Source organism: Manis javanica, chromosome 3 (assembly GCF_040802235.1).
Source record: "Manis javanica isolate MJ-LG chromosome 3, MJ_LKY, whole genome shotgun sequence".
NCBI lineage: Eukaryota > Metazoa > Chordata > Mammalia > Pholidota > Manidae > Manis > Manis javanica.
Genome location: NC_133158.1, coordinates 123,568,077 through 123,593,645, shown reverse-complemented (window position 1 = coordinate 123,593,645; position 25,569 = coordinate 123,568,077). Strand labels below are relative to the sequence as shown.

The 25,569-nt window shown below is 42.2% G+C and overlaps 2 protein-coding genes across 7 annotated transcripts in view; one reads left to right on the top strand and one right to left on the bottom strand.

Moving 5' to 3' along the window:
• The window catches only part of MCF2L2 (MCF.2 cell line derived transforming sequence-like 2), a 278,657-nt gene that overhangs the window by 61,704 nt on the left and 191,384 nt on the right, over positions 1-25,569 (bottom strand). For all 4 annotated transcript variants that reach the window (XM_037003598.2, XM_037003606.2, XM_037003615.2 and 1 more), the window contains 3 exons: positions 3,650-3,716; positions 2,528-2,643; positions 1,280-1,349 (listed from right to left, as the gene is read on the bottom strand). In XM_037003598.2, the coding sequence (XP_036859493.2) occupies positions 1,280-1,349; positions 2,528-2,643; positions 3,650-3,716 (253 nt within the window). The remainder of the gene's footprint in view (positions 1-1,279; positions 1,350-2,527; positions 2,644-3,649; positions 3,717-25,569) is intronic.
• B3GNT5 (UDP-GlcNAc:betaGal beta-1,3-N-acetylglucosaminyltransferase 5) overlaps positions 14,760-25,569 on the top strand; it is a 36,516-nt gene continuing 25,706 nt past the window's right edge. Inside the window, exon 1 of one of the 3 annotated variants that reach the window (XM_017661190.3) lies at positions 14,760-15,299. The gene's annotated coding sequence lies outside the window, so the exon portion shown is untranslated. The other 2 variants (XM_017661191.3, XM_037003642.2) reach the window with 2 other exon arrangements.

Sequence of the window (25,569 nt, the reverse complement as noted above, 5' to 3'; positions counted from 1 at the left end):
GATAATTTCTTTTTTTATAATATCCATTTTTCCTCCCACAGGTATTTGGCCTTTTTTCTCATTCAACAACTTAAATGTTTTTGCCATGGCATAAGCAATTATAAAATATTTCTAAGCTCTGAAACTAGACTTCAGATTGTTAGTTTGATGAATGTAAAACTGCAAAACTGTGTAAAACACTAATAATGCTGTAAAGGCTATTCAAAAAGAAGTTAATTAGACTGAATACAACATAGCTTTTAGTGTATCTGGAATTCTGCCATTTGATGAAAAATCTATGATGGAGCTGTCATGGGAAGCCCTTACAGGGCCATGCGAGGGGTCTTCTAGGCCAGAAGAGGCTCTGAGGGTTGAAGACTCTGTTTCTCCACTATGGTAAATATCTTGAAACCTGGGGACTTTCATCCACTTGCTTTCAGTTTATCTTAAGTACTGCTCTCAGACTTATCAGCCATAATTTGGGTTGTCTAAAAAATTTAAGTCGTTTGATCTGTTATCTCAGGCTCATAAAAAGAAAAACAAGGAAGAAAATGAAAAGAAGGGCTAGTTGGGAAAGAGAGGACAGGGGAAAGCCTTCAGAAGCAGAGGGCTCCAGGGTCATCTGTACAGTCCTCTGAAAGGGGGTGGTATGGGGAAAACAGTCCTCTGTGCCAGTTCCCAGGGAGCACCAATGGCCCAAACAGCTTGTTTACTGCCCAAAGCTGGGGTGGAGAACCAGCCAGGGGAAGAGGTCAGCGTGGTGGTGGTGGGGAAGTAGTCAGAGGTTTGGTGTTATGGTACAGGAAATTCACAAATTGGGTGCTAAACATAGGAGAGGCTGTAGAATTAACATTTTCTAACCATCCTCTGTGGTGTAAGAAATAAAATGGGAGAAAATACGTTTTCTGAGATTTTTAGTTCAGCATCAGTACTTTCCTTGAGAGTGTTAATATAATTTTAGTGAGGAATTTTAGCCTGCTGTGTGATTATTGTCCTAAAACAGTTAGCTCAGTCATTCAGAAGAGGATCATGTGCTTTAGAAGGCCTGGGGGGACCAGACTTCTATTTCATCAGACTTTGCAGGAGCCAGGCTTGTAAATTGTTCCCACGTACCAGTATGAGCTCAGAGGACTCAAGGCACACTGGGTGAAGACTGCAAAGGACTCCTGCTTTGCTTTCAAAAGGCAGGTATAAGTGGTCAGACCATGGACATTTCCATTTGCCCTTGCCTCTTACACAGAAAATTCAAGGCGGACTTTAATCACATGGTTCTTTTGATTTATAGGGAACATAGACTTACTCTCTTGAGAAAGCAACGTGCCAGAAGTTCAGTGTTTTCAGTGCATTTTTCCAACTCTTTAAGAAAAGTCCTAGGGAAAGAAAAGTACAAAGCTTTCATTTGTACATGTTAGGGGGTTAATTTTTTTTTAAGTGAAATCACATACGTTTTTAAGAGCTCCCTAGAAAAATGCTGTTTTCCAGGCTTTATTGCTCTTGCATCTTCAACATGATTGTTTATTGTGTCTTCAACACACTGATTTTTGGGGAAAAATGTTTTGTGTGACATTACTAGAATTCCCTGAAGCCACCCACAGCTATCTGATTAATTCTAAGCACTAGCCATAGACAGGCTGGGTGCTGAGTGATAATGTTAGTAGGGATGGGATTGCTGCTACGTGCAGGTGCTGCCAGTACAGCCACCACTTGGGAGCTTACTGTAAGCTGGGCATAAGCTAAGTGCCTCACAAACAATATCTCACTTAATCCCCCACCAAACCTTGCAAGGCAGGATTTCATAATATAAAACCTGAGGCTCAAAGAAGCTGAATAACTTCTCCAGGGAAAGTAGCAGAAATGGGGTTTCCGTTCCAGTTTTGTGTCTGACCAATGGACAAGAGATGTGGTTAGGAAACAACTGTGGTTCAGTGCACCAAGCAGTCTTTTCTCATCCACCAACTAGGTATGTGATCTTGGGGTCATTAAAGTGAGTAAAGTGAGTAAACAAGCAGCAGCTCCCTCAATCTGTGAAATGAAAGGGCTGGAAGATGATTTCTAAAGTCCTTTCCTCCCCTAGTTCCCTAGAACTCAACCTCCAAGCAGCCCTGGGCTAAAAGGACTTGTTTGACCAGTTAGCATTTTCTAACACCCTAGTTACCAGCACCACCTGATGATAATAGCTATGTGGACTGCGTGTCTGGGCCATCTTTGCATTCTTGATGCTGAGCACAGAACCTGGCACAGAACAGGTGTTCAATAAATGCTGACACACAAATAGATAAAGAGGCAAAGGAACACACAAATGAATACATTAATGCCTGACACCTAGTACATGCTCCATTAATGTCTTTTCTCTTCTTCCTCAGGGATCTTGTGCCATTTCTCTCCTCATTTTCATCCCATTCCACCCCATCCCTACCTTATTCACTGACTCTGGGCTATGTGCTTAAGCCTGGAAATGGCTAAGCACTTTCTTCCCCAAATTTTACCCTTCTGATTTCCACCCTTCTCTTACTTTCCATTTTCCCTGATAATTTGAATTATTATATACCTGCTGTGAAATTCATAAAGTTCTCTAATATTTCCAAAGAGAAAGTCCTTGTTATTCTGAAGAACATCTGGAATCAGATGCTTCAGCCAAATAAAGTCCATTGGCGTGATATATCCCTGCAAAGGTAGAAACAAGGTAGGTTTTACAGATAGGAACAGAAGAGATGATCTGAATTAGCTATTTGAGGGGCCAAAACTTTAATAAAGTAATTGGGGAATATGGCACACATATTTCCTGACAATTTTCTGGAATACCAAATAATTTCTTTTGATGTTATTTTCCTCACTTATTAATCCTCAGAAGATGTTAAATGGCAATGATGATAAAATGGCATTTTTATAGGAAGCACAAATATGTTTAAGACAATTGTCACAAAAGTCAAATATGAAAGGAAAAAAATTACCCATTGCTTTATGACCTGATGCAATTATTATTGACTTTTTGTATTTCCTTCAAAGGCTTATTTTATGTTATAATAGTATACTCATAACTTGTATTGCTTTCCATATATACTTTAGACTCTGCTTGTAAATTTCTACATATATTGTATTAATGACAAGCATTTTTTCAGGGTTGCTACATACTATTAAAAATAGTTATTTTGTAATAGTTGAATATTTCATTTAGCATGTATTTCACACTTTAATGACCTTTCCCTTTTTTATGAAGCATTTAGCTTCTGATATTTTATTGTAAAAAAATTCTATCGTAACTTTGTACATATGGCTTATTCCTCAAGATTATTCCCTTAGGGTAAGCATGCATTTTTCACTTTCAAGCAAAAAAAAAAAAAAAAATGCTACATAAAACAATGAGAAACAATTCCCCTTTATTAGATTATCAAAAACATTTGAATTATATCCATTATTGGCAAGCATGTGCTGAACCTAGCTGGGTATTGCTAGACTCAGTATGAATGGCACAGTCCTCTGGAAGTGATTTGCTTGCATGGCTCAACAGTCATAGGAATGTTCTTATTCCCACTGGAAAGACTTACGATATTATAAGACCTGAAACCTCGGTGGGAATTCTATAGACATATGGCAACTATTTTGAGTCTCTTTGCACAACAAAACATCTCCAGTTGGAACATGTGCTTAACACCCCCTCCCATCTACTTACGTCAATTATGCTCTTGATCTCTTTTATATAACTCTCTTCAGTTTCAAGCAAATCACATATAATGCGCCTGAATCACAGCCACACGTGGGTAGATGAAAGAGAAAGAGAGGGGTGAGTTTGTTAGAATTCTTTTAGAATAACATTCACCAATACAATTCCCCTTACTGGCTCACCTACTTGGGTTGTGGTCAGTTCATCATTTCTACTGAACACTCAAGGCCCACATCTCACAAAAGCATGCTCTGATCATACTGATATAAGAAGAAATGGTAAGGTTAGAGGGCTTAAAATCCATCTGGGCAGCCAACAAATGACCTGTCCTCCGGAGAGCCATAGCATGGGGGTCAAGAGGGCAGAACTGGAGTTAGAAATACCAGGTTTGGATCCTCAGTCAGGAAGGACTGCCTGACCTCTACATTGTATGTAGTTTCCTAGATTTTCTCTCCAGCTTTCTGCTGTTTCATTGCTCACATCAAGATCTTTGACCCACATGAATGTATTTTGTTGCAAATAGGGTTAGATGGATGCCAGTCATGCCCTCTTCCTCTGGCATGTGATGTTTCTGTGTGACAGATTTCTTCAGCCAGAAGATGTGAGCTCTGATTGCTTCCCTTGAGGAAGGCAGGTGGCAGGTGTGGCAGGCAGAATTCTAAGATGGCCCCCAAGATTCCTAGCTCCCGGTGTACACACACCCAGTGTACACCCAGTTACTCAATCAAACACTAATTTGGTGCTGCTGTGAAGGGATTTTGCCATTGTATTTTGTTCCAAATCAGTTGACTTTAAGACAGGTAGATTACCTTGCTGGGCGGGCCTGTACTAATCACATGAACTCCTCAGATATGGGTCTAAGAGTCAGAGAGACTGGAAGCATGGGATGGATTTGACACAAAGGATATTCTCTTTGCTGGCTTGGAGATGAAGGGGCCACATGGCCAGGAAAACAGGCAGCCTCTAGGTATTGAGAATGGCTCCCAGGTGACAGTCAGCAAGGAAACAGGGACTTCAGTCCTACAATTGTAAGGAACTGAATGCTGACACAACCACATGAACTTAGAAAAGGACGCCAAATGCAGCAGGCCAGCACCTTGATGTTGGCTCTGTGGGACAGGCACAAAAAGCCAGTCATGCTGTGCCCACACTCCTGGCCCAGGGCAACTATGAGCTGAGCTGCTAAGTCTGTGGTCATTTTCGTGTAGCAAGAGAAAACTAATTGAAGAGTGGCCAGTCTCACATCTATCTCCAGACAGTTTTCTTTCTTTCCTCAGGCTGTGTGGCCACAGATTATTTTTCGGGCATTCTCAAGAGAGTCAGTGTTTATGTAAGTGTTCATGTATAGAATACATACATTTATGGTTACCTGTGAACTGTTGGTGGGTTATCTATCCTAGGTTATCTATGCCATGCTGTGTGTAGAATGGCAGCAGGCTTAAGCATGACCTATCCTAGTAAAGGATTTCTTTTCTCTCATAAAATGGATTATGGCGAGGGACAAATAATCTAAGTGCATAACAGGAAATTCACAAAAACATACAAATGGCTATTAGTTTTATGAAAAAAATGCTCAGTGCGCACTAATCCAACAAAGGCATAGAAAAAAGAAGTATGAATGGCAGAGATTTCATATCTCAAAGGAAGACTGATAGATGAAGATGTGAAAATATGGACAATATTAGTGGAAGTATAAATTTATGCAAGATAACTTGGAAATATCTCATCAAAATTTAAAACACATGATCTTTGACTCAGCAATATCATGAATTTCTAAGAATGTTAATTGCTGTGATTAGAACAATAGAACTTTGACAACAACCATATATAAACTGGAAATTACTAAAATACACATCAATAAATTACAGTACATAAATATAATGATGTGCCATGCAATTAAAAAAAAAAATAAAGCCAATTGAACCATGTTGATATGACAGTCCAAATATTTTAAGTGAATTTTAAAAAATCCAAGATGGAGAACAGTATGCATCGCATCACTATTAGTGTAAAAATGAGTGTGTATACATACATATTGTAAAATTGTATGTGCTTAGAAAATTCACGCAAAGAAACTTAAGACATTGTTAACTGTGGTGAGTGACACTGAAGGCTAGAAATAGGGAAGGAAAATGTCTACATTTTACTTAACAACCTTCTACAATCTTTGATTTTTAGAAAATTAAACATTTATCCCTTTTATAATTAAAAATTAATTTTAATATAATAAAAAATTTTATTTTTTATGATTTAATTTTTATAATTTTTATAATTCAAAGGTGGTTTTTATGACATTTTACAATGAATGTTACTGGAAGTAATGCATATCAGTCCCATTTGAGAGAGAGAAATAAATCCAACAATTCATATATTTTATAGCTCAATAATTATTCCTTCCTAAAATGACTATTTTTGTACTTATTTATAAATGCTTATTATAAGACAACACTGATTTAAAGGATAGCCACTGACAGAGGATACAATGTTAAGAAGTATAAAGAGTATCAAAAAGTTACTTTAAGATCATACTTAGTTAACAAGAGTCACTGATTTATTAGTTTCTTTTGCTTTTTACAAATCATGCTGAAATGATGAGAGCTCTGTGTCAGAAGGAACTACAGGCCTCAAGATCCATCTGCTTCTATGAGCCATGACATCAAGTAGGACCACAGCAAGAGTGAAGCATTCCCAGAAATCCAGAGTATAGCCAGCCTCTTATGACCTCATGAAGAACTGGCTTAAGCCACTTGGCAACTCTGTTTAAGGGTGTATTGACAATTAAGTGAAATAAGTGGAGTCAGAAGGCAGAAATAACTAGGTGATAGGCAGAAATCAATTTTATTATTGAACAGTGATGTAAGAATTTAGAGACTCTCAGGAGTTTTTAGTAATCTGACACAAGAAAATATTCACAACTCAGAAGAAAAAAAACCTTGTCAGGTTGTGGACCAGTTCATAGTTTGGAAAACAGTCTAGAAATCTCATTCAACTGCTTCATTTTACTTGTTTGAGTGTAACAGATAAATCCCAATGATAGAAGTCCCCTGAACACTCGGTCGCCCACATTTCAGTTCAAATTAAAAAAAAAAAAAAAGAGTCTTCCCACCACTGGTACGAGATTCTTTTTTCTTCCCTGTTTTCCTTTGAAATAACTTTATAACATAGGAGAAAATTTATGATGCTGATGATTGCCTGCTTTACTATTTCAAAGCATATAGCTTTGTTCACAGAAAAAGCTCTCAAGGATTTAACATCTAAGGTGATCAAATATATTACAATGGAGATGAAGAATAGAAAACATTGGCAGTACTCAAGTATAATTTAAAATCCTTTAAACACCTAGAGCACTTTATGCCCTGATGACTATCTACCCAGAGAAGCACTATAATTACAATACCAAATGGAGTTGAAGATCTCAGATAAGCTTGCACTCCAGGATTCTACATTACAGTGCATGTGGCATTTTGTTTTACATTTAAATTGGACCCCCTCCCCCATCCCTCTGACCCCTTGTCCCCAGGTCATTAAGAAATAAATGAAGGCTTACAGTTTTAAGAGACGATTTCTTCTCTGAAGCCATATTTCAAAGTAGCATAAAAACAGAGCTTTGGATATCTAGTTTCATTCTATATCACACCTCATGTTTGTTTCTGATGACACTATTACCAAAAGGCAAGAATGGAATCTTTTTAAAAAAAATGAATGCAATTCTGTTTGGTAAGCAAGATCACTACAGTGCATACATGTTGGATTTTCTGATAAGTTTCTTCTTCGGCCTTGCATCCTAATTTGTTCCCCCTTTCAAACTACTCTCCCCACCCCTCCACCGTGTTTCCCCTTTCCCCCAACCCCTGCCAAATCCAATGCATTTCCCTGCTTTCCAATAGAAAAGTATCCTTTTGGGAACCAGCCTGTCAGAAGTATATTTTTGCTCATTAATTGTCAACACAACTTGACATCAAGTGTTCATGTACTTCTCACATGATAGATCACATCATACACATCAGAAAGTATTACACATTTTCACTTTATAAAAATTAGTTTTCACCTAATACCCTCTTTGCTAAATTGAAAGGTCTCTTCTTACCCCTCTCAAAATCTAGAGCATCTGACATAATGGATATTTACCTTCTTAAACCTTGCTCTTCCGTTGGTTTCTCTTCATTATTCAATCTTCATTTCACTACCCTCCTGTTTCTCCTCTATTCCCAACTTGCTTCATTTTCCTCCTCCTGTCTAATGTTGCTGCTTCCAAAGGTTGAACTCAGGTATCCAGCTTCCTTCCTCACTCTGTACCCATGCTGTTGACTCTCCCACATCTTTGTCTTCCTCCTAGATCTTTGGTCATGCTTAAGCCTGCTGCCATTCTACACACAGCATCTACATCATCACCTGGACACCTCTCAGACACCTTTATCACCTCAGATTGAAACAGAACTCATTGGACAGAAATAGCAGGTCTGTGGAATGCTATTTTCCTAGGGTCCGTAAAGCAGCTGTCATTTTAAACCCTTCCCTACCATTTTCATCTATATAATCAGTCTGTCATCAAGACTCACCATTTCTCTCTCAACATGCCTCCTGGAGCCACTGCTACTTCTCCATTTCTGGTGCTACCAATACACAGCAAACTTTCCATTCCTCTCATCTTGAAAACCTTGGTGCCTTTAGAGTAACTCAGGCGTGCCTCTGAGATCTCATTCCAAACAATCCATTTTGCAGACCACCGGCCTCTGCTCTTCCTAAAGCTCCATTTCCATCATGCCATCATTTTCCTTCTTCAAAAACTTAAAAGAGCTTTTCAATTGCTCACAACTGCCAATGTTCCTTCCAGAATTTCAAAACTCTCCATACCGGTGATAAGAATCCACTTAGGGAGCTTCGTCTAAAGATAAATACATATCTACAGATTGAGAATGGGGGGTGGGGGAGGTGGGAGCTACCATGGACTCTATAACTTTCACAAGCACCCCAGATGATTTAATGCAGATGTTCTGCTATTCAATTAAGTAACACTAATCTGACCCACTCCTTTTAGCCACCTCTCCATCTTTAATTAGGCTGGTGTTACTGTTTTTTTACATTTTCTTTCCAGTTCTAATCATTCTTGTAACCTCAGGTCCGATCCTACCTCTTCCATGAAAACTCTTTGTAATAGCTTCAGGTGACCTTAATACCAGAGTCTCCTCTTTGCTTCCCAGACAATAATTATTAGATCCACTTACCAAACACTTATTAGCCCCCTACTGTGAACCAGGCATCATTATAGTCACTTGGGCTAGAGAAAAGTACCATAATTCTAGGCTTCAGTCAGCTCATTGTCTAATGGCAGAGACAGGAAACCAATGACGCCGAAGCAATGTGGTGAGTAACAAACAGGCAGCAGGGGAGTCAGGCTCAGAGGAGGGGCCCTAACTGAACCAGGAGTGAGGGACACACCGCCAGTTTTTAGCTGAACGAAGCTTAAGCTGAGCTTAAAAAAGAAAGGAAGCGGTTGTCAAGCCAGGCTGCAGTGTAGACCAGATGTAGAAGCCCAGGAGGAAGGGTAGGAGACTGGCCAGCTGGGCAGGTAACTCCAGGAGCCTGTTTCATTAACCACAGAATAGGTACGGAGGGTTGACTCAGGAAAACACGTACTTAGTTTTTCCTCCTTCTTCGTTTTGATTAGGTGTTCTGTACTTACAGAACAAATCCCAGAGCTGCAAATGGTGACAATCTGAAGCACAGACCCATACAATGATAGTGTGAAATCAATGGGCATTTTAAAGCATTAATTTAAAAACCTGATGTATACAAACACTTCCCTTGCCCCTGGAAGGCTGAAAGTTGAGAGTTTTGTCCTGTAGCTGATGCCCCATCTGTTTCCTCTTCTTTTTTATCTCAGTTTCTATATTTTGTCTTACACTGATTAAATTTGATCTCATTACTGATACTCTGATGTGCTTAAACTACCTCAAATTCTTCTTGGAAGGGGATGGGGCATAAATAAATTTTTATTAAAGTTTATCTGGATGGATGGTCACTCTTTAATAAAATGTAATAAATAATGACAAAGTAATTTCATTCATACTTCACTTTTTTAAAGAGAGATTGATTGTAAATGCAGTCCCATTAATCCTAACTCAACAATCTTCTGCATTTGTATAACATTTTAAGGGATTATAAAGGTTTTTTAAATTGTGGAAAAATATACGTAACATAAAATTTACCATTTCAGCAATTTTTAAGAGTATAATTCAGTGGTGTTAAGTACACTGACAATATTGTACAACCATCATCAGAACTCTTCCATCATCCCAAATAGGAACTTTGTATCCATTAAACACTAACTCCCTATTTCTCCCTCCTCCTGAGTCCCTGGTAATTTCTATTCCACTTTCTGTCTTTATGAGTTTGCCTATTCTAAGTACTTGGAATTATACAATATTCGTCCTTTTGTGTCTGGCTTATTTCTCTTAGCATAGTGTTTTACAAAGGTCATCCATGTTGTATAGCATGTGTCACAATTTCATTCCTGTTCAAGGCTGAATATCTTTCATTGTTTCTACAAACCACACTCTGTTTATCCATTGATCTGTTGACAGATTCTTGGGTTGTCCCCACCTTTTGGCTACTGTACTATGAATAGTGGTGTGCATGTCTCTGTTTGACTCATTGCTTCCCATTCTTTTGGGTATATACCCTGAAGTGGAAATGCTGATCATATGGTAACTGTATTTAATTTTTTGAGGAACCACCCTTCTGCTTTCACAGCAGTACCATTTTATACATATTCCAGCCACACACCAGGTTTCTAGTTTTCTCCACATCCTGGGTAACACTATTTTCCATTTTTTAAAATATAGCCACCCTAATAGGTACAGCCACCCTATTGCTCTATCAGTCCCTTTCCTCCCAAGGTTTGTTTATTTATTTAACGTGATAGAAACTTATCTCTTAGAGATACTTGCTCCCTCTTTCTAGATTTCTTAGCCCTATATCTGCAGGTCAAATAAGTATTATTGGACTTTATGACCTTAAACCATCAGACCAACCAAGAATGATTCATTATATGTATATTTTTTAGATGACATGATTTATCAAAGACTTTAGAATTGGCTGTTTATAAGTGCTGTTGTAAGAAGAATCTCAGTATAGCAAAACTCTAACTCTTAATTAATAGTCCATATATTTTAAGTAATACTCCATATAAATCCCAGGCAGGCCTATAACTGCCTTTTAGAATTGGTTTTGGGTGGAATTTGAATCACATATGTTTCATAAAGTAGGCAATGAGCACTTAGTAATTATTAACTATTAAGGGATATAAAAAAATTATACTTTAGTTGTCCCCTAAATTCTAGCACACTGATACTTAATGAAGTACAAAACTTCTAACATAATTAGATTGGGACCAGGCACATACCTGCCATCTCACAGTCAATAACTATTTTCTGATATCTTCATGCATTTTAATTTTCTTGTTTTCCTCTGTACTTCCCCATCACAGGATCCAAACAGTTTTGCTCAGATAAGATGGCTGTGGCAGGGCTGGTGCCAATTGTCTTTTAAAATATGTATTAATTAGACCACATTTAAGATTGTCCCTACACAAATGTCAGTCATTCACTCAATTTGGATACGACTTCCTCTTTAAGAGAGAAAATGGTGGAATTAGAGGCAGCCCCTTGCAACTTGGAACCCTGTATGGCACTGCTAAGGTGTGGAGTGTATGTCTGATCTGCAGGTAGGGAAAGAAGAAATGCTGAGAGATCCATTTTCACGGGGTTGTAGGGGTCACTGTCAGAGGGGCTCGGGCTCTCTGAGTATTAGCAACACCTGTGGCAGCCTCATGCCCACTCCCCAGTCCTCTCCCCGACCGCCTCCCTAAGTGAGCCTCACCCTATCCACAACACAGCTCTAGTGAGCCAAGGAAGACCCTACCAAGCAGGGGCTGCCTCTCCAAGACTGTCCTATCCCTTGGGCCCCTACTGAGGGTTAGACTGAGGACCTCTAAGAGATTCCCTGATGTGTTGATGTGGAAGGAGATGATCAGTTGAGGAGGGCCTCTCCCCGAGGCAGAGGAGAAGAGAATGGAACACAGTGGGTTCAGAGAATGGCCTGTAGGTGTGAGTGCCTCCTTATGCTGTCAGGTCTTTTACTCTTTCAGCTTGGGTGTACATAGTATGGTTTCATCCAATTGCCAAGGTCCTGGAATTGTGGGAGATGCTGAATGGTGCCAAACCACAGGAGCAGAAGCAAGAGCCATAGGGAAGGGGCTTGTGTGCTTCTGGTGTCTGCTTTTGGTTCTTGATGGCATTGAAGGAGAAGTATACTGAGGCCATTGTACTGTGGATGAGGCTCCTTGGAACGAAAGTTTGATGACTATGGGAAGGATTCAGCAAAAATTCAACTCAACCAGCAGTTAATATGTATTCATTCTGTGCAAGGCATTGTGGGGGTTCTTCAGTGGAACTGGGGAGGAGCAGGATGTGGTCTCCATCCCAAGAGGTCTGAGGACTCTCAAAAGACTAGGGAAAACAGATCTACAATTTATACAGTGACAAAATGCCACTGACTGTTATTGACATGTGACACCCTGGGCTGGGTCCACTGGTGAGGAGGAGGAGGATTCTGGCCCTTGGGGCATTCAGGTACCATCCCTTCACTGGCTCACAGTATATATTTGGATATTCCATTTTAGACATATTAACTCTAAGACTGATGTGACACATGTAAGTGAAGACATTCAAGTTTGGAGTTCAAATCTACACTAGATATATAAATCAGGGATGGATGATTTTATATAAATATATATGTATATAAGTATTTTAAATAAATATAAAAGGCAATGGATGAAGTCACTGAGCAGCAAGTGTAGTGTAGCAAGAAAAGAACACACAGAAGGGTGCTGGTAGGGTGGGAAGGGGCTGTTGGGCAGTGAAGGAGGAGCACATAGCCATAGGGATGTTGCACTAATTTAACTGGTGATGCTGTATTAGCAGAAAATGTATTTCTGGAGATGTGAAACACGATAGGTCTTTTGGTAGTGACACTGTGTGGACACAGAATGAAGACCACCTCTGCCACTGACCAAGCAAGAGGCACTTTTTGCAGCCCAAGGTGTGCATAAGGAGGGCAGCTGTCCACCCAGCCCTGAGGATGACCCAGAGCCATGCTCAGCACTTGGCACACGTGACTACTTTTGTAGCTAGTCCTCATGGCACCTTTCCAGGCAGGAATTACCATGGGAACACTTGCCCAGATCCTGTGGGTAGCAGGAAGCTAGGTCAGGATTCCACCCCATCTCTCTCGGAGCCCAGGCCTCGCAGGAATGCTTGCTGGTTTCAGGAATGCTTGCAGGATACAGTCTGTGGTGTGTTTGCACACATAGGACAAGACCTGTATGGGATCTGTGAGGATTATCTCATGTCTAAGAGAATCCAGAAAGAGCAAATTAAACTGGACAAGTGAAGCCTGGCACTATGTTGATATGCTCCCGTAGTGTGAGGCATGAAGCCAGTCAGTTATCAAGCCTGTTTCTCCTTTCATGATTTCAGTTTCACAGGTCTCCTTTTTGGGTCTCTTTTACCCTCACCATCTCCTAGGCTCTCTTGTATGAGGGTTTCAGTTTTCACTCCCACAACTGAAGACACACGCCCCATTGCTCTACTCTGTGCCCTTCTCTCCTGTACCTACTTCTCCCTCTGCTCTTTCCCTGCCTTATTTTGTCCCCTTTAAACCTAACCTGCAAATTGCAATTACTCTTTTTTTTCCCCAAGTTTGCCACCTTTATGTTACAGGTTTCTCTTTCCAGTACTTTCTCTAGTTCTCTAGTGCTCTGTGAAGCAAATTCCCGATGGTGAGATTCAAAGTCATTTATAAATCTAATCATAGCAGTCTTTGCTCATAAGCAGCTACCATGGCACTGAAGGTATGGTGACACTGTCCTTTGTGTTGGTCAAATCAGCATCACCACTATCATCTAATATTATTTCCAACTAATTTCAAAAATTTCATGCATTCTGTACTAATAAAAGAAACTGAGTACTTTTTCTGTATCATCAAGTCTATCATACTCTTCCTCCCCCCTTGAGGTAGGATGGAGAGCCAGCCTGCTGTAGGAAATCCTCCCAGATGGGCAAAGGAGCCTCGCAGGCTGCTTGCTCCCTGCCCCGTGTGATGTGGGTATGTGTGAGGTGGGGGGGCACCATGTGATGCGTGTGTTCTAGGTCACTCTGCTCATCTCCATCACTCATCCACACCCTCTCCCATCCTCCCACCAAAAGCCCCACATCCTATTACTAATCTCCTGACTTACTTTTGAAATCACTTATTTGTCTGGTATGTCTAGCTGTATGTAAAATGATGTGAATATGTCATTTTTATGTTTTCCAACGTTCAGGTCAGTTTGTATTTCTTGTGAGTACAGTCCTATGTGTTCTTGCATGTGGTACACATATGTGTGGACATGTGGACCTATGCAGGGCTAGTTCCAAACAACCTGCAAAGGAATATAAGGGTAATTGAACATTTGCATATAAACACATTTACATATGATTAGCTGTGGAGAAATTGTATGTAGAATTATGGTTGGAGTTTTGTTTCCCATAAGTAAAGGGAGGCCTTTTGCACTGTACTGAGAGTGAATCAGATTATTTATGGGTCATTGTCAGGGACTCCCTTACAAGCTACAGTATATAAATAATTCTGTGGTCTGACGTGCATATGGCGCTACAGTCTCTGAGCTGATAAGAGCAGTGCTGAGCCATATTCTCTACAGGTAATGAAAAGAATTGCATGGTTGAAAATATGCTGAAGAGCTTAAAGTATGCAAATACAAAACATCCTAAAACTTTAGTTAGAAATACAATTTTGTGTTTACAGTTTCAAACTCTGATTCAGTAATCTACTTTTAATGCATTACCTGTCTTATTCCTTTTACAATAACAAACCCAAAGCTTTTCTTTTACTTAACTAGTTGGGTTAATCTTTTGTTTTCTGTCATGTTCTGACAATTACAATGATAGTGTTCTATTAGGGGACGTCAAGAACAACATTTGAGGAGCAAGAAGCCAAACCCATAAAGGATTTATTTCTAATCTCTTTCCTTGCTAGACACTTACATTCTGATTTCGTCTAGTAATGAACATTAGGTATTTTGGACGGGGCAAACAGCTCAAAGACATTCTTACGGATTCTAGCTCCTTACGGATTCTTACGGTTGAAGTCGTGGAGAAATTATCTCAATTAACTGAAGAGGCTGGGGGAGTGGGGGAGGGGGGAGGCAGGAAGCACTTCTGGAGTTGTCAAGCACAGACAGGAACAGCTTTGGGCAGGGACCCATCACCTTCACCAACACACTGGCGGAGGTGAAACCAGGGTTGGGTCCGGGCAGTGACGCCAGGAGGTGCAAGAAACTTAATGCCGCGCGGCACGGGAGGCTCCGGGCTGCAGCGCGCCCGCGCTCCGCCCGGAGCCCCTGATTGGGTGCGCCTCAATCAGCCCTCTCCATCCCGCTCCCCGCCGGGGAAGCTGGCAGAGCCCAGCGCTGGCTACCCAGTCCTCGCCTGAGTTTTAAAGTGGGTAAGTTTTGTTCTTGAGACGACTGATTTTCGCTCCAGTGCCAGGAGGAGAGCCAACTTCCGACTTGGGAGTTAAGGAGCTGCGCTTGGGCTCGGTGAGTTTTGCTTTAAGCTCCATTTGAAACTGAGCTTGGCTTGATGGTAAAATCAAGGGGTGGGGAGACGGCGGGGTGATCTCCCCACCCCCTTCTATTTTAAAAACAAACCGCCGTAGTGAAGCTTTAGTTTCTTCTTTCTTGATTTAGGCCTCCAGGAGTTCCAGGCGTAAGTGGTGAGACGAGAGGTCTTTGAAAAAGACTAGTCTGCCCTTAGAACTCTAGCTCTGAAGAGGAAAGAAAGATGATCAGAGAACAGCAACTCAGGCAAATTTAGCTCCCGTCGATGAGTAACTGTTGAGTGTTCTGAAAGAATGGATCATTAGTCTAACAAATTCTACCTCCTAATGAAAAGTGTATTGAGACCAGTTGTTTCATAAGGAATTAATCTATGTGATTAATTGTACGATTTAAAAAAATGCTTTGCAGCAGACCGCATCCGACTTGGGGCCGAGGCCCCTCCGGGTGTTGGTGCCTTCCCTTCGGATCAGCCGACGGGGGGAGGTCTAGCACGCTTGGCGGGGATGAAGCTCAACTCCCGACGGCTCGTCCTTTGTGCCGGGGACGGGAGCGCGGCGCCCTCCGTCCGCAGTGAGGGCTCCGGGCCGCCCAGCCTCCGCCCCGCCCCTGCCCGGCAGCCTCGCCGCGCCGCGCTTCCTCGCTGGAGCCGCTCTCGGGCCACGGGAAGGGACACTCGGAGCCCCTTCTTCTGGATGAGGCGAGGTCCCGGAAAGGCCGAGAGCGGGACAGTAGCAAGGAGCCGAAGGCACGCCCGTTCGCGCGGGCGGCTCCAGGACGTCAGGTTGGAATGCGCTCCACCCGGGCCCCAGCCCGCTGCCCCCGGCCTGGCGCGCGCGGCCCAGTCGGGAAGCCGGGGCGGCCCTCCCCGCCGCGGGGCAGACTGTCCGCCGCCCGAAAGCGCGGTGGGAAGGGGGCGCGTTGCTCCCCCGAGCGCCTTTGTTCGCCCCGGCCTGCCGGCGCGGACGCCGGGAGGCCGTGACCCCGGGCCGAGCCGCCGCGCGGGTGCGGCAGGTAGGCTGGGGGCCCGGGGCTCCGGTTGGGCTTAAGTTTCCCGGGGCCGGGCGGGCTCCCTCTCCCTGGGGACCTCGGGCAATGCGGTCGCCGCGCCACGATGCCGAGACCCGCCCGGGCGCGGGAGCCGAGAGGCGAACGCCGCGCCCTACCGGCCTCGGTTTCTGGCTGGGGGTCCCCAACCTCGCTGCCACCCCTAGGCTGCTGAGGTGAATTCGGATGGAAATCCTGCGTGGGGTGGAAATTAGGAAACCGCTGGATTGGGGAAGGTTTTGGCGAGTTACTGGCCTGGGAAATGGAGACAAGGAAGAGGGCAGGCAGGGGAAACTGGGAAGGGAGACCTCCTCTATCGGGGAGGTCCTTGCCACCCCTTCTTTGACTCTACCGAATTTTATTTTGCATCCTGAAGTGACGGTCTGCCGCTTACAGATAGGTCAAAGTAGCAACTTTTCACCCGCCTTTGACTACACACCCTGTATTTTTTTATTCCCCAGTGTTGGTTTTCATAGATTATGGGGTCATGTTAAAGGGACACCAATGCTGTAACCGCCACAGTGACTGTTAGTGGCTTGTAGCTCATATTTAGTAATTCTCTGGTGAAAGTACATCCATTAGAATTGGATTTGTTCCTCTGTGCCTTTATTTTGGGAAACTTTACCTGGTCCCTGTGGGGGAAGGGAGAGGACTATGAGAAGCTGAAACTGACCCAGAAAATGATGATTGAAGGTAGTTGTATTAAGTGGTGGCGCTGAAAAGATCCCCGTTCTGAACTTCCTGAAAGAGGGAATTGGTGATGAGCAACTGAGGTTTCAATTTTCTCAGAAAAATTTTATGGTAGATAATATATCTTGTCGGGGAGGGGAAGCTGCTTTTTTTGGGGTCAATTCTTTTTCATTTTAAAACAAGACAAATTCAATATCTGAAATGCTGCCTCTCCCTTCCTCCCCCCTCCCACAGGCACTCTCCCGTGAGTATTTATTGAGCCTCCCTGAGGATGAGGCTGACTCACACTAAGAGATCTGTTTCCCAGGCCTCACCCAGACACCTCAGATAGGGATGAGTGTTGTAACAGGGAAAGTTAAAGCTGAAGCTGAGGAAGTGAGAAATGAGGAATGATTAGGTGGCAGGCATAAATGATACTGTCTATAAATACTTTGCCCATGAAAAATAAACAAACAAAATCAACCTCAGAAGGTGGAGAGGAATGTCCAAAATAAAGCACAGGCTCCAGCAAGTATAAATGTTACATTATGTCTCATTAAAATGGAGATCAAATTTTCCTTTTATAAAAGATTGATTTAAATGATGAGATTTGTAGGAAAAGGAAATAACTTTCTAATTCTCAATATAGAACAGCCTGAATAGTAACTCATGGGTTTTGAAATGGGTCATCTTTTAAAATGGGTCACTTTGGTTAGAATCGTTGCACTTGGTGACTTTGAAATTGTAAAGGTAGAGTTCTTTCTGAGGACTGACAAACTAGAATCTACATAACATAGGATGTGGTAGAAAGAAACAAATTCAGAAGGAAATAGTCCTTTCTCAAAGTAATAAAATGTATCCTATCTTTTTGGAATTTTGTGTATTCTCAATTGAATAGATCTGAAGTTTTGCATTTTATGGCACATTATACCTTTTCTGGAATATTTCTATAGCCATTATTTTATTCCATTATTAGAATAATCTTGTGAGGAGATGCATATAATATTGTATCTATGTTCTAGAAACTGAAGCACAGCAAATTATTAATGAGAGCTCTGCCATTTGACATAGATAGAATCTCTGCCAGCAAAGATTTAGCCAGAACAGTGTAAATCTAGAATATTTTTCATATAGTATGTATATATACAGGAGGCATAAGAATCTTCATATTTAAAGATAAGAAACTTCATTAGGTAAGATTGTAAACTTTGAATAAACAAATGTGATTTTTTATATTTTAATGCTGGAAATTCAGAGGCTAGCTTTTATCTGTAACTTATTTTGAAGATTTATCTTCCAGAGCGAAGGCATATTCCTGGGAGCCAGTTTTCTACAGAAATATGCTACCGAGTCTGCAGGAAGAGGCCCTCAAAAGTCGAATTTAAAATACTTTATACAGCTTCAGATCCACCTCAGATTTCATATTTTATCTCTTTTATTTCTTTCCTACAACTCTTGCTACAATTTTTTGATAGTGCTCTAAGCAAAGTAAGTTAAGAGGTTGACTCAGCACAGGTTTCATTCTCGATAATTTACAGGGTCTCACAATCTTTCGGCCATGTCATCCTCATTGAAATATATTTTTAAGTGCTTGTGGGATAAACTTCCTGTCAAGGATAGTAGAAGACCCTGTTCAGTCAATTAGCAATGTTACTTCTATTCTCAGTCTCAGCAGTTTTGGGGATGTGTGAAGACCTGGGACCAATCTGCAGCTCTGACCTGCCACCAGGTCTGGAATTTATGGAGGTGACATGGTTAACCCCATGTCTTGGTGCCTTAGTTCCTTCTGCAAAATGGGGAGATCATTTCTTGGTTGTAGGCTGTTGTGAGGCTAAAGAGTAACTCTATATGTAAAGCATTCAGAGCCTAGCCAGTGCACGGTAAACACACCCATGTTAGTAACCGTTGCTAGAGGGGGGAAAAGGAGTTTGTTTCTCCAGCAAGGGAGAACAAAACTGACAAAGAATTGTATTTAAAAGAGCAAGCATCCCTGTCAACCCAAAGAGCTATGCCTCAAGAATGAATACAGAGGGCCAGGCTTAGAGAAGCAAATGTTTGACTTCTCTGAGACTTACTTTATATTTCAGCTTTTTTGTTTCAAAATATGTACAATCAAACTGGATACTGGAATTTTTAGTGACTTTTAATATAATCCCTCTGAAATATAGTAATACTCTCTCTTCCATTGTCACCAGTTTCCTTGGTGCTTTTCTTTACTCAGGGCCAGTCTTTACTTGTTTGTTCATTTGATATTTTCCTCTTTGTTTTTCCCATAACCACAAACAGAAATCTACAGCCATGTTTAACTTATAAAGAAACATTTAGTTTACATAGATTCACACTGTCAGTTTTATAACCAACTTTTCCCTCAGTCCTACATCCATGCTTGCTAAGTTTTTGGTTAACACTGAATCAATAACTACCTCTATAAATGCATTTTTTGTGGTGGAATAACAACTCCACATGGCTACGATTCTTTGCCCCTGGCTTGAGATAAGTTTCATAGCTAAAATCACAACCACAAAAACACCTAAAGACAGTGTTGGGTAGAATTTTTCCTTATTTACAGGCCTTATATAGGAAACACTCACATTTGAAATAAAGAATAAAATACCAATTGAGAGAATATTTAATTTTTTTACACTTAAAATGTGTAAATTCAAATTTCAGGTGCTTCCTTCTGAACAAATATTAGTACTAAACAGTAACCACTTATGCTTTCTCAGAACCAATTACTACAACTAAATTACAAAAAAAAAATCTACGAAAATCAAATTAGAGACTTCAATAAATTCAGGGCTTTTTATTCCTGATTTCTTTTAACATGGCAGTTTGTCTATTGAGGATTGGTCCTAGCTATGTTTAACAGGGAAGAGGTGATCGGAACAAGCAGGGATAAAAAATACTTGGAATGTAGAACAAAATGTAACATAAAAGATGGGACAAAAAAATGTTATCCTTCTTTCCTTTGAGTTACGCCTAAACAGGAACCAAAAACTGGCTCTCATATGGGGGACTTTAAGTAATAGAAGTTTAAATGTAAAAGGTATAAAGTACTAAGGCTTAAAAAAAACTGACTTACTTGAAGAGTATTATTAGTTCATACACACACTCCTGTCACTTTAATATTTTGTGCTGAGTGGGTGCCTCACTTGCCTCTCCCTAGCCCTGGCACTGACAGTCAGTGTGCTTTATAGAGGGACTGACGAGGGCCAGCCAGCCTCGGGAATCTGTGAAGAGGAGGTATAGTGGAGATGAGAAGGAGACAATGTATGTTCTGTCTTCCCTCTCCGTGAGGCAGGAGGAGAAGTGGTCAGCTAAGAGTGAAGAGGACAGGCCTTGGGAGAGAAGGGAGGATTTAGCATGGCTGATGAAGAGATTGCAGAGGGAGGAAGCCCAGGACAAGTAAAGGATGGTCACACAGCACTGAGCCCTCTGCTCACATCTAGATACTGCCATTGGTCACAATACAGTCTGCCTGGGAGGTTACGCATCTCCAGCAGGCTGGCAGGTGTGTTGCAGGAGTAGAGAAGAGAGGAGTAATCTGAGGTCTGCGGACGCTGGGATGGAAGGACAGGAACCAGGGGGAGCAGGGCAAAGGTGACTGACGATCCCACCTCTGAGATGGGGGTGGGTGGGTGAGAAGAAGGGTAAGGAGATTGCTGGGTGGGGCAGCAGTTTAGGGGGCAGGCAGGGGGTGGGCAGAGGATTCTAGATGAATATTTACAGGTTGTGGTTGAAGAGTGAGTATACTGAAATTTGGAATTTTAGAGGCGACTCAGGTGAAATCACATAAATGACTTTCTTGCTGATCAGTTGTCTGGGGTATGGGGGAGGGAATGTGAACAAAATAGCATATACATTATAAAATAAGGATTCCATAGACTTTTGAGTGCTGTATGTCTACTAAATAAGATTTAGTAATATACTTTCCCTAAGATTACACGTTGTTAATATATTACAACAGTGGCCAGAAACAGTATTCAAGAAACATACAGATGGAAACAACACACATTTTTAAATTCAATCCCACTGGCTTTCTCTAGTTAACTTTACTCAGCCTTCAGGCCTCAGATTCACTGTTGCTTCTCCTGGAAAATGCCTTCCCGAGCCTCCACCCAATTTCAGATCCTCCCAGCCGCCGGCACAATTCCCACTGTTTGCTCCATGTCTGTCTTCCCCCTCAGAGCTCCACGACAGGCTTGTCTGTCCTGCCTCTGACTGTCTCCCCCCGCCTACTTGTTACCCCAGCATAATTTTCTAATGAACTAGCCCTTTAAAATGGTTCTTTTCTCTTTGGCTCCTTCCTCTTCTCCTTCCTTCTCCTCCAGACCTCTCTGCCCTCTCCCCCTGGAGAGCTCACCCAACTTCTTTATGTTTTACCTGGGAAAGCCCACCCCGATTCTCAGTGCTGTCCACCTGCAGTCTCAGATTACCTACTGGACTCACCTGCCTTGTCTCTCCAACACCTCACACTCCACACAATTCTAAAACCAAACATGTTCCCTCCTCCTCTTCCTTTACTGCCCACCCCAGGCCACCCAGCAGGGCTGCTGGGGATTTGTTTTTCTTAAAAGGGTCTTTATCCCTCCCTCCCCTCCCCACTCCCACCACCCTAGTCTAGGCCCACCTCACCTCCTCCTGCTTCAGTGTGAGGCCCTGACAGAACTGGTGTTCTGATCTCCAGGCATCCTTTATCCTTCCTGCGAACCATACCCAGACTCATCCCTTTTGCATAAAGCTTAATACATATGGGTAAGGGAGTTACTGAAAACAGAAACTTCTGTGACTTCTCACTGCCTTTAGCACTCACAGACCCCTCTGCCTTAAGCTCTCCATAAGCAGGACCCAATCTGCTTTCAAATATGCTTGTTTCTCAAAAATTTGCTATATTGTGATTCTTTCCTTTTTTGCCTGAAACAAATAGCTTCTCTTCCTGCAACCACTGAAATCCTGTTCAACCTCAGGCCCTCCTGGTCCAACTGTCACTGATCTTTATTCCTAGGGACACTCCTACTGTGCCTGGAGTTGATATTGCCCAAATTAGTGTCAACACAGTGTCTGTATCTTACTGTGATGTGCTGATTGTTGTTCACGTGAACTGTTTCCATGTGGGCACCGTGAGTCTTGTCTGAACTAGATGATAGGTGCTTTCAGATTGGGGACTATAAAATACCACTTCATGACTCCCATCAGGCGTGCTATAAATTACATCCATAGCAAATACATACTTGGGGGATTAACTGAAACACTGGACACTGAGGTTGTTTAACTTGAACTTAAAGCACAGACCTCAACAGGTAATGAAAACATCAAATTTATAGCAGGTTTTACATAATAGTTTAGGATCACAAAAGTAGACTCAACAAAGAAATGACAGCCTGGATGAGGTAGAAAAAAAAAAAACTAGGAAACTTGTGGCCTCTAGGTACACTAACTAGTTTTTTCCAGAAAGGTTAGAAAGCTCTCTTGTGAAAAAATATTCTTGAGTAACTGAGGGGCACAACTCTCTGACTGGAAAGTAGTTGGGGTGGGTGTCTGTGTCTTGTCACCTTCTTTTCTGATGTTCCTACTCCTATTCTTTATTTTTCTGACTACTTCTTTTAGGAAAGAGAATACTGGATATCTGTTCCTTCTTCACAATCAAAACAGAAGCAAACCCAAGTTATATTCCAAATATTTGCATAGATTATACTTGACTAATGATGATACCACATTGTAAATTGAAAATACATTAAGACAAAGATGCACTTAATACACCTAATCTGCCAAACAGATTAGGTAGCTTAGCTTACCTTAAATGTGCCTTGAACACTTATTTTGGCCTATAGTTGGGCAAATCATATAACACAAAGCCCCTTTTATAATAAAGTATTTATTGAATGCTCTGCTGAAAGAAAATGAGTGGGTTGTATGGTTGTTTACCCCTGTGATCACGTGGCTGATTGGGAGCTGCGGCTCCCAGCATCTTAAGTAAATGTCTTACTGCATATTGTGAGCCCCAGAAAAGAACCAAATCCAAAATGCAAAGTGTACTTTCTACTGAATGACTATTGCTTCTGAACCATTGTAAAGTCATAAAGTTGTATGTTGGGGAACCACTGTAACTCAGGACCGTCTGTATTTCCCCCACAGCAGTTCTTTGTCCTGCTCCTCCGGTGCTCTTTCCTGCTCCCTATTGTCAGCAGGCTCTCAAGTATCTGTACCTTGTATTCCCACTCAGTAACAGTACATTGATATTTGCCCCCAGCTTGCAGATCAGGTCACCAAATTTGAGTGCAATAAGGGTGGCCCAAGGTTACACAATAAACCTGGCCCTACGGGGTCACCCTGTGTTTCCAGCCTGTTGATTGGACCCTGGGTGCCTGCAGGACACAAAGGAAGCTGCTCCCACAGCATTCTGTGTGGACTCTTGCTGAGCTCACATGCATCACGGGGTCGCTTGGTATAAGGCCAAGCATTTTCCCTCTCCAGATCATAGCACTTTGAATACAGGAAAGAGAAGATGTGCCTCAGAGAAGCCTTGACTCTGTGCCAACCAGGAGAGTGGGCGCTGGTTACCTATGTGTGGCTCCAGCAGCAAAGCCAGAGCTGGGGGCGAACATTTAGTTGGGATGAATTTAGATCATGGAGGTGCTCTTGCTGGTGTGTGGGGAGGCCACTTAGTGACTCTACTTTGGAGGAGTTTGGTGTTCTTTTGTTATAAAGAAGAAGTTGGGTGCCACGAACAAGAGTAGTTCACCTTTCCTGATCGTCCCCTCATCACATCAGTGCTGTCGTGGGGGTTGGCTATGATTGGTGTGAATGGTGGTTAAATGATTCAAGCTGCTGAGGGTGGAGAAGTCTTTTAGTGTTTCACGCTGTACTGACCCTAAATAATTAGTGTGGGTTGTTGGCTTTGTGACAGGTTCTTTGTCATTTTTTCAGTAACTTACTTTGACTCTGAGGTCATTTGGGGAGTGTGGAAGAAATATAGGAAAATCATGTAAATACATGGTGGGGGTGGGTGAGGGAAAGAGATTGTAGTGGCTGTGTTAGCCATAGCAACACACCAACTGATGAGTATAGCCCGTTCACTGGACATACTGGGGCCTCTGTGCATCAAGTGCACTTGTGGGTGCTGAGGAGTTAGGCTGTGTGGGCTGGTTGTTTAGCTCAGACTTGTAAACAGCTGGGAACAGGTGCAGAGCAACCTGGCACTGGAACCTACTGAGCACAGCTGCTCAATGGGAAGCTAGTTGCTTGTGCTTCTAAAGGTTACTCTCCTCTTTGTTTCCTGGAATAGAAACTACAGATTAATTTCAACTGAGAATTTTCTTAGAATTCTTAAATATTCATGCTGTCTTAAAATCCACCATTAAAAATTCTCTGACAAAATTGAAGACTACAATTCCTTCAGTCTATTGTGGAGGAGGCAGAAGGGGATTTCCACATGCAGAAGTGGGCCCCTATCTCAGTGAGCAGTGCTGAGACTGAGAGGAAGTGCCCTCCCACTTCCACCCCATGAAAGTGATTTTACAAAGTTTAGGCAGATGCCGCTACTAGGAACCGATGTTTTCTGTGTCATTCTCACCATACCAGCCAAAGCAAGGGGGCAGTTACTGATTTTCATCTATGCTTTAGAGCAGTATTTCTCACCTTTTTTATTGTAAGGCACATTAAAAATGAATTTTGCATTACAACGCTGAGGGCATATATACATAAAACTCCAAGTGTCATAAAATGATAGTTACTCTTACTGTTTTCATTCCCTAGTCTGTTCTTTTTTTGTTTGAAATGGTGGTGGTGACTTCCTAGTGGTGCTAGCAGTTTTAAAATATATGCCCTAGAGGATAAGATGTTGCCTGTGCTGTTTATCTCTGGACAAAGTCTGTGTGGGTTGACTCTGATCTCCTGTCCTCCTTGGACTTTTCACATGCCTGGCATTTTCAGTTATCGCCCTAATGGGGAGTAATCTTGGGGGATGGGAAATACAGCTGGATGCAAATGGTGAGGTCGTGAAGGCAGTCCCATAGCCCAGGTTAGGGTGTTCTTAGTGTGTGCAGTTTGTTTCCTATCAGGGGCAAAGGGCTGGGGACTTGAGGATGAGGTCTTTGGGCACAAGAGCAGGGCCGTTTCCCCGGGAAATGTGATGTGAACCCGTAGCTGGCCTGGACTGTTAGAAGCTACCATTGTCCCTTCCCTGTCAGTCTGTTGAAAGCCCAAGAAACTGAACTGTCAACCCTGACGGGATAGCCTACTTCTCCAGGCAGAAGGTGTCTTTGTTGTAGTAAGCACTAGAGATAGAATCCTTGAAGATGGGAGGTGCTATCTCCTAGTGGTGGAAGAAAAGAGATGTGTGACTGACTGGACATCCTGACCCTGCTTCTTCCTGAGTGGCCAGGCATTTGAGTGGAAGGGGCTCAACCCCTAACATTGTTCTTGGCATCTACTAAGTGTCAGGCACTGACCTGGGTGCTGAGGGTATCTACAACATCAAGGAGTTGCCTTGCCATCAGGGAGTTCACAGTGTAATTGGGAGAGGCAGTTAAATAAG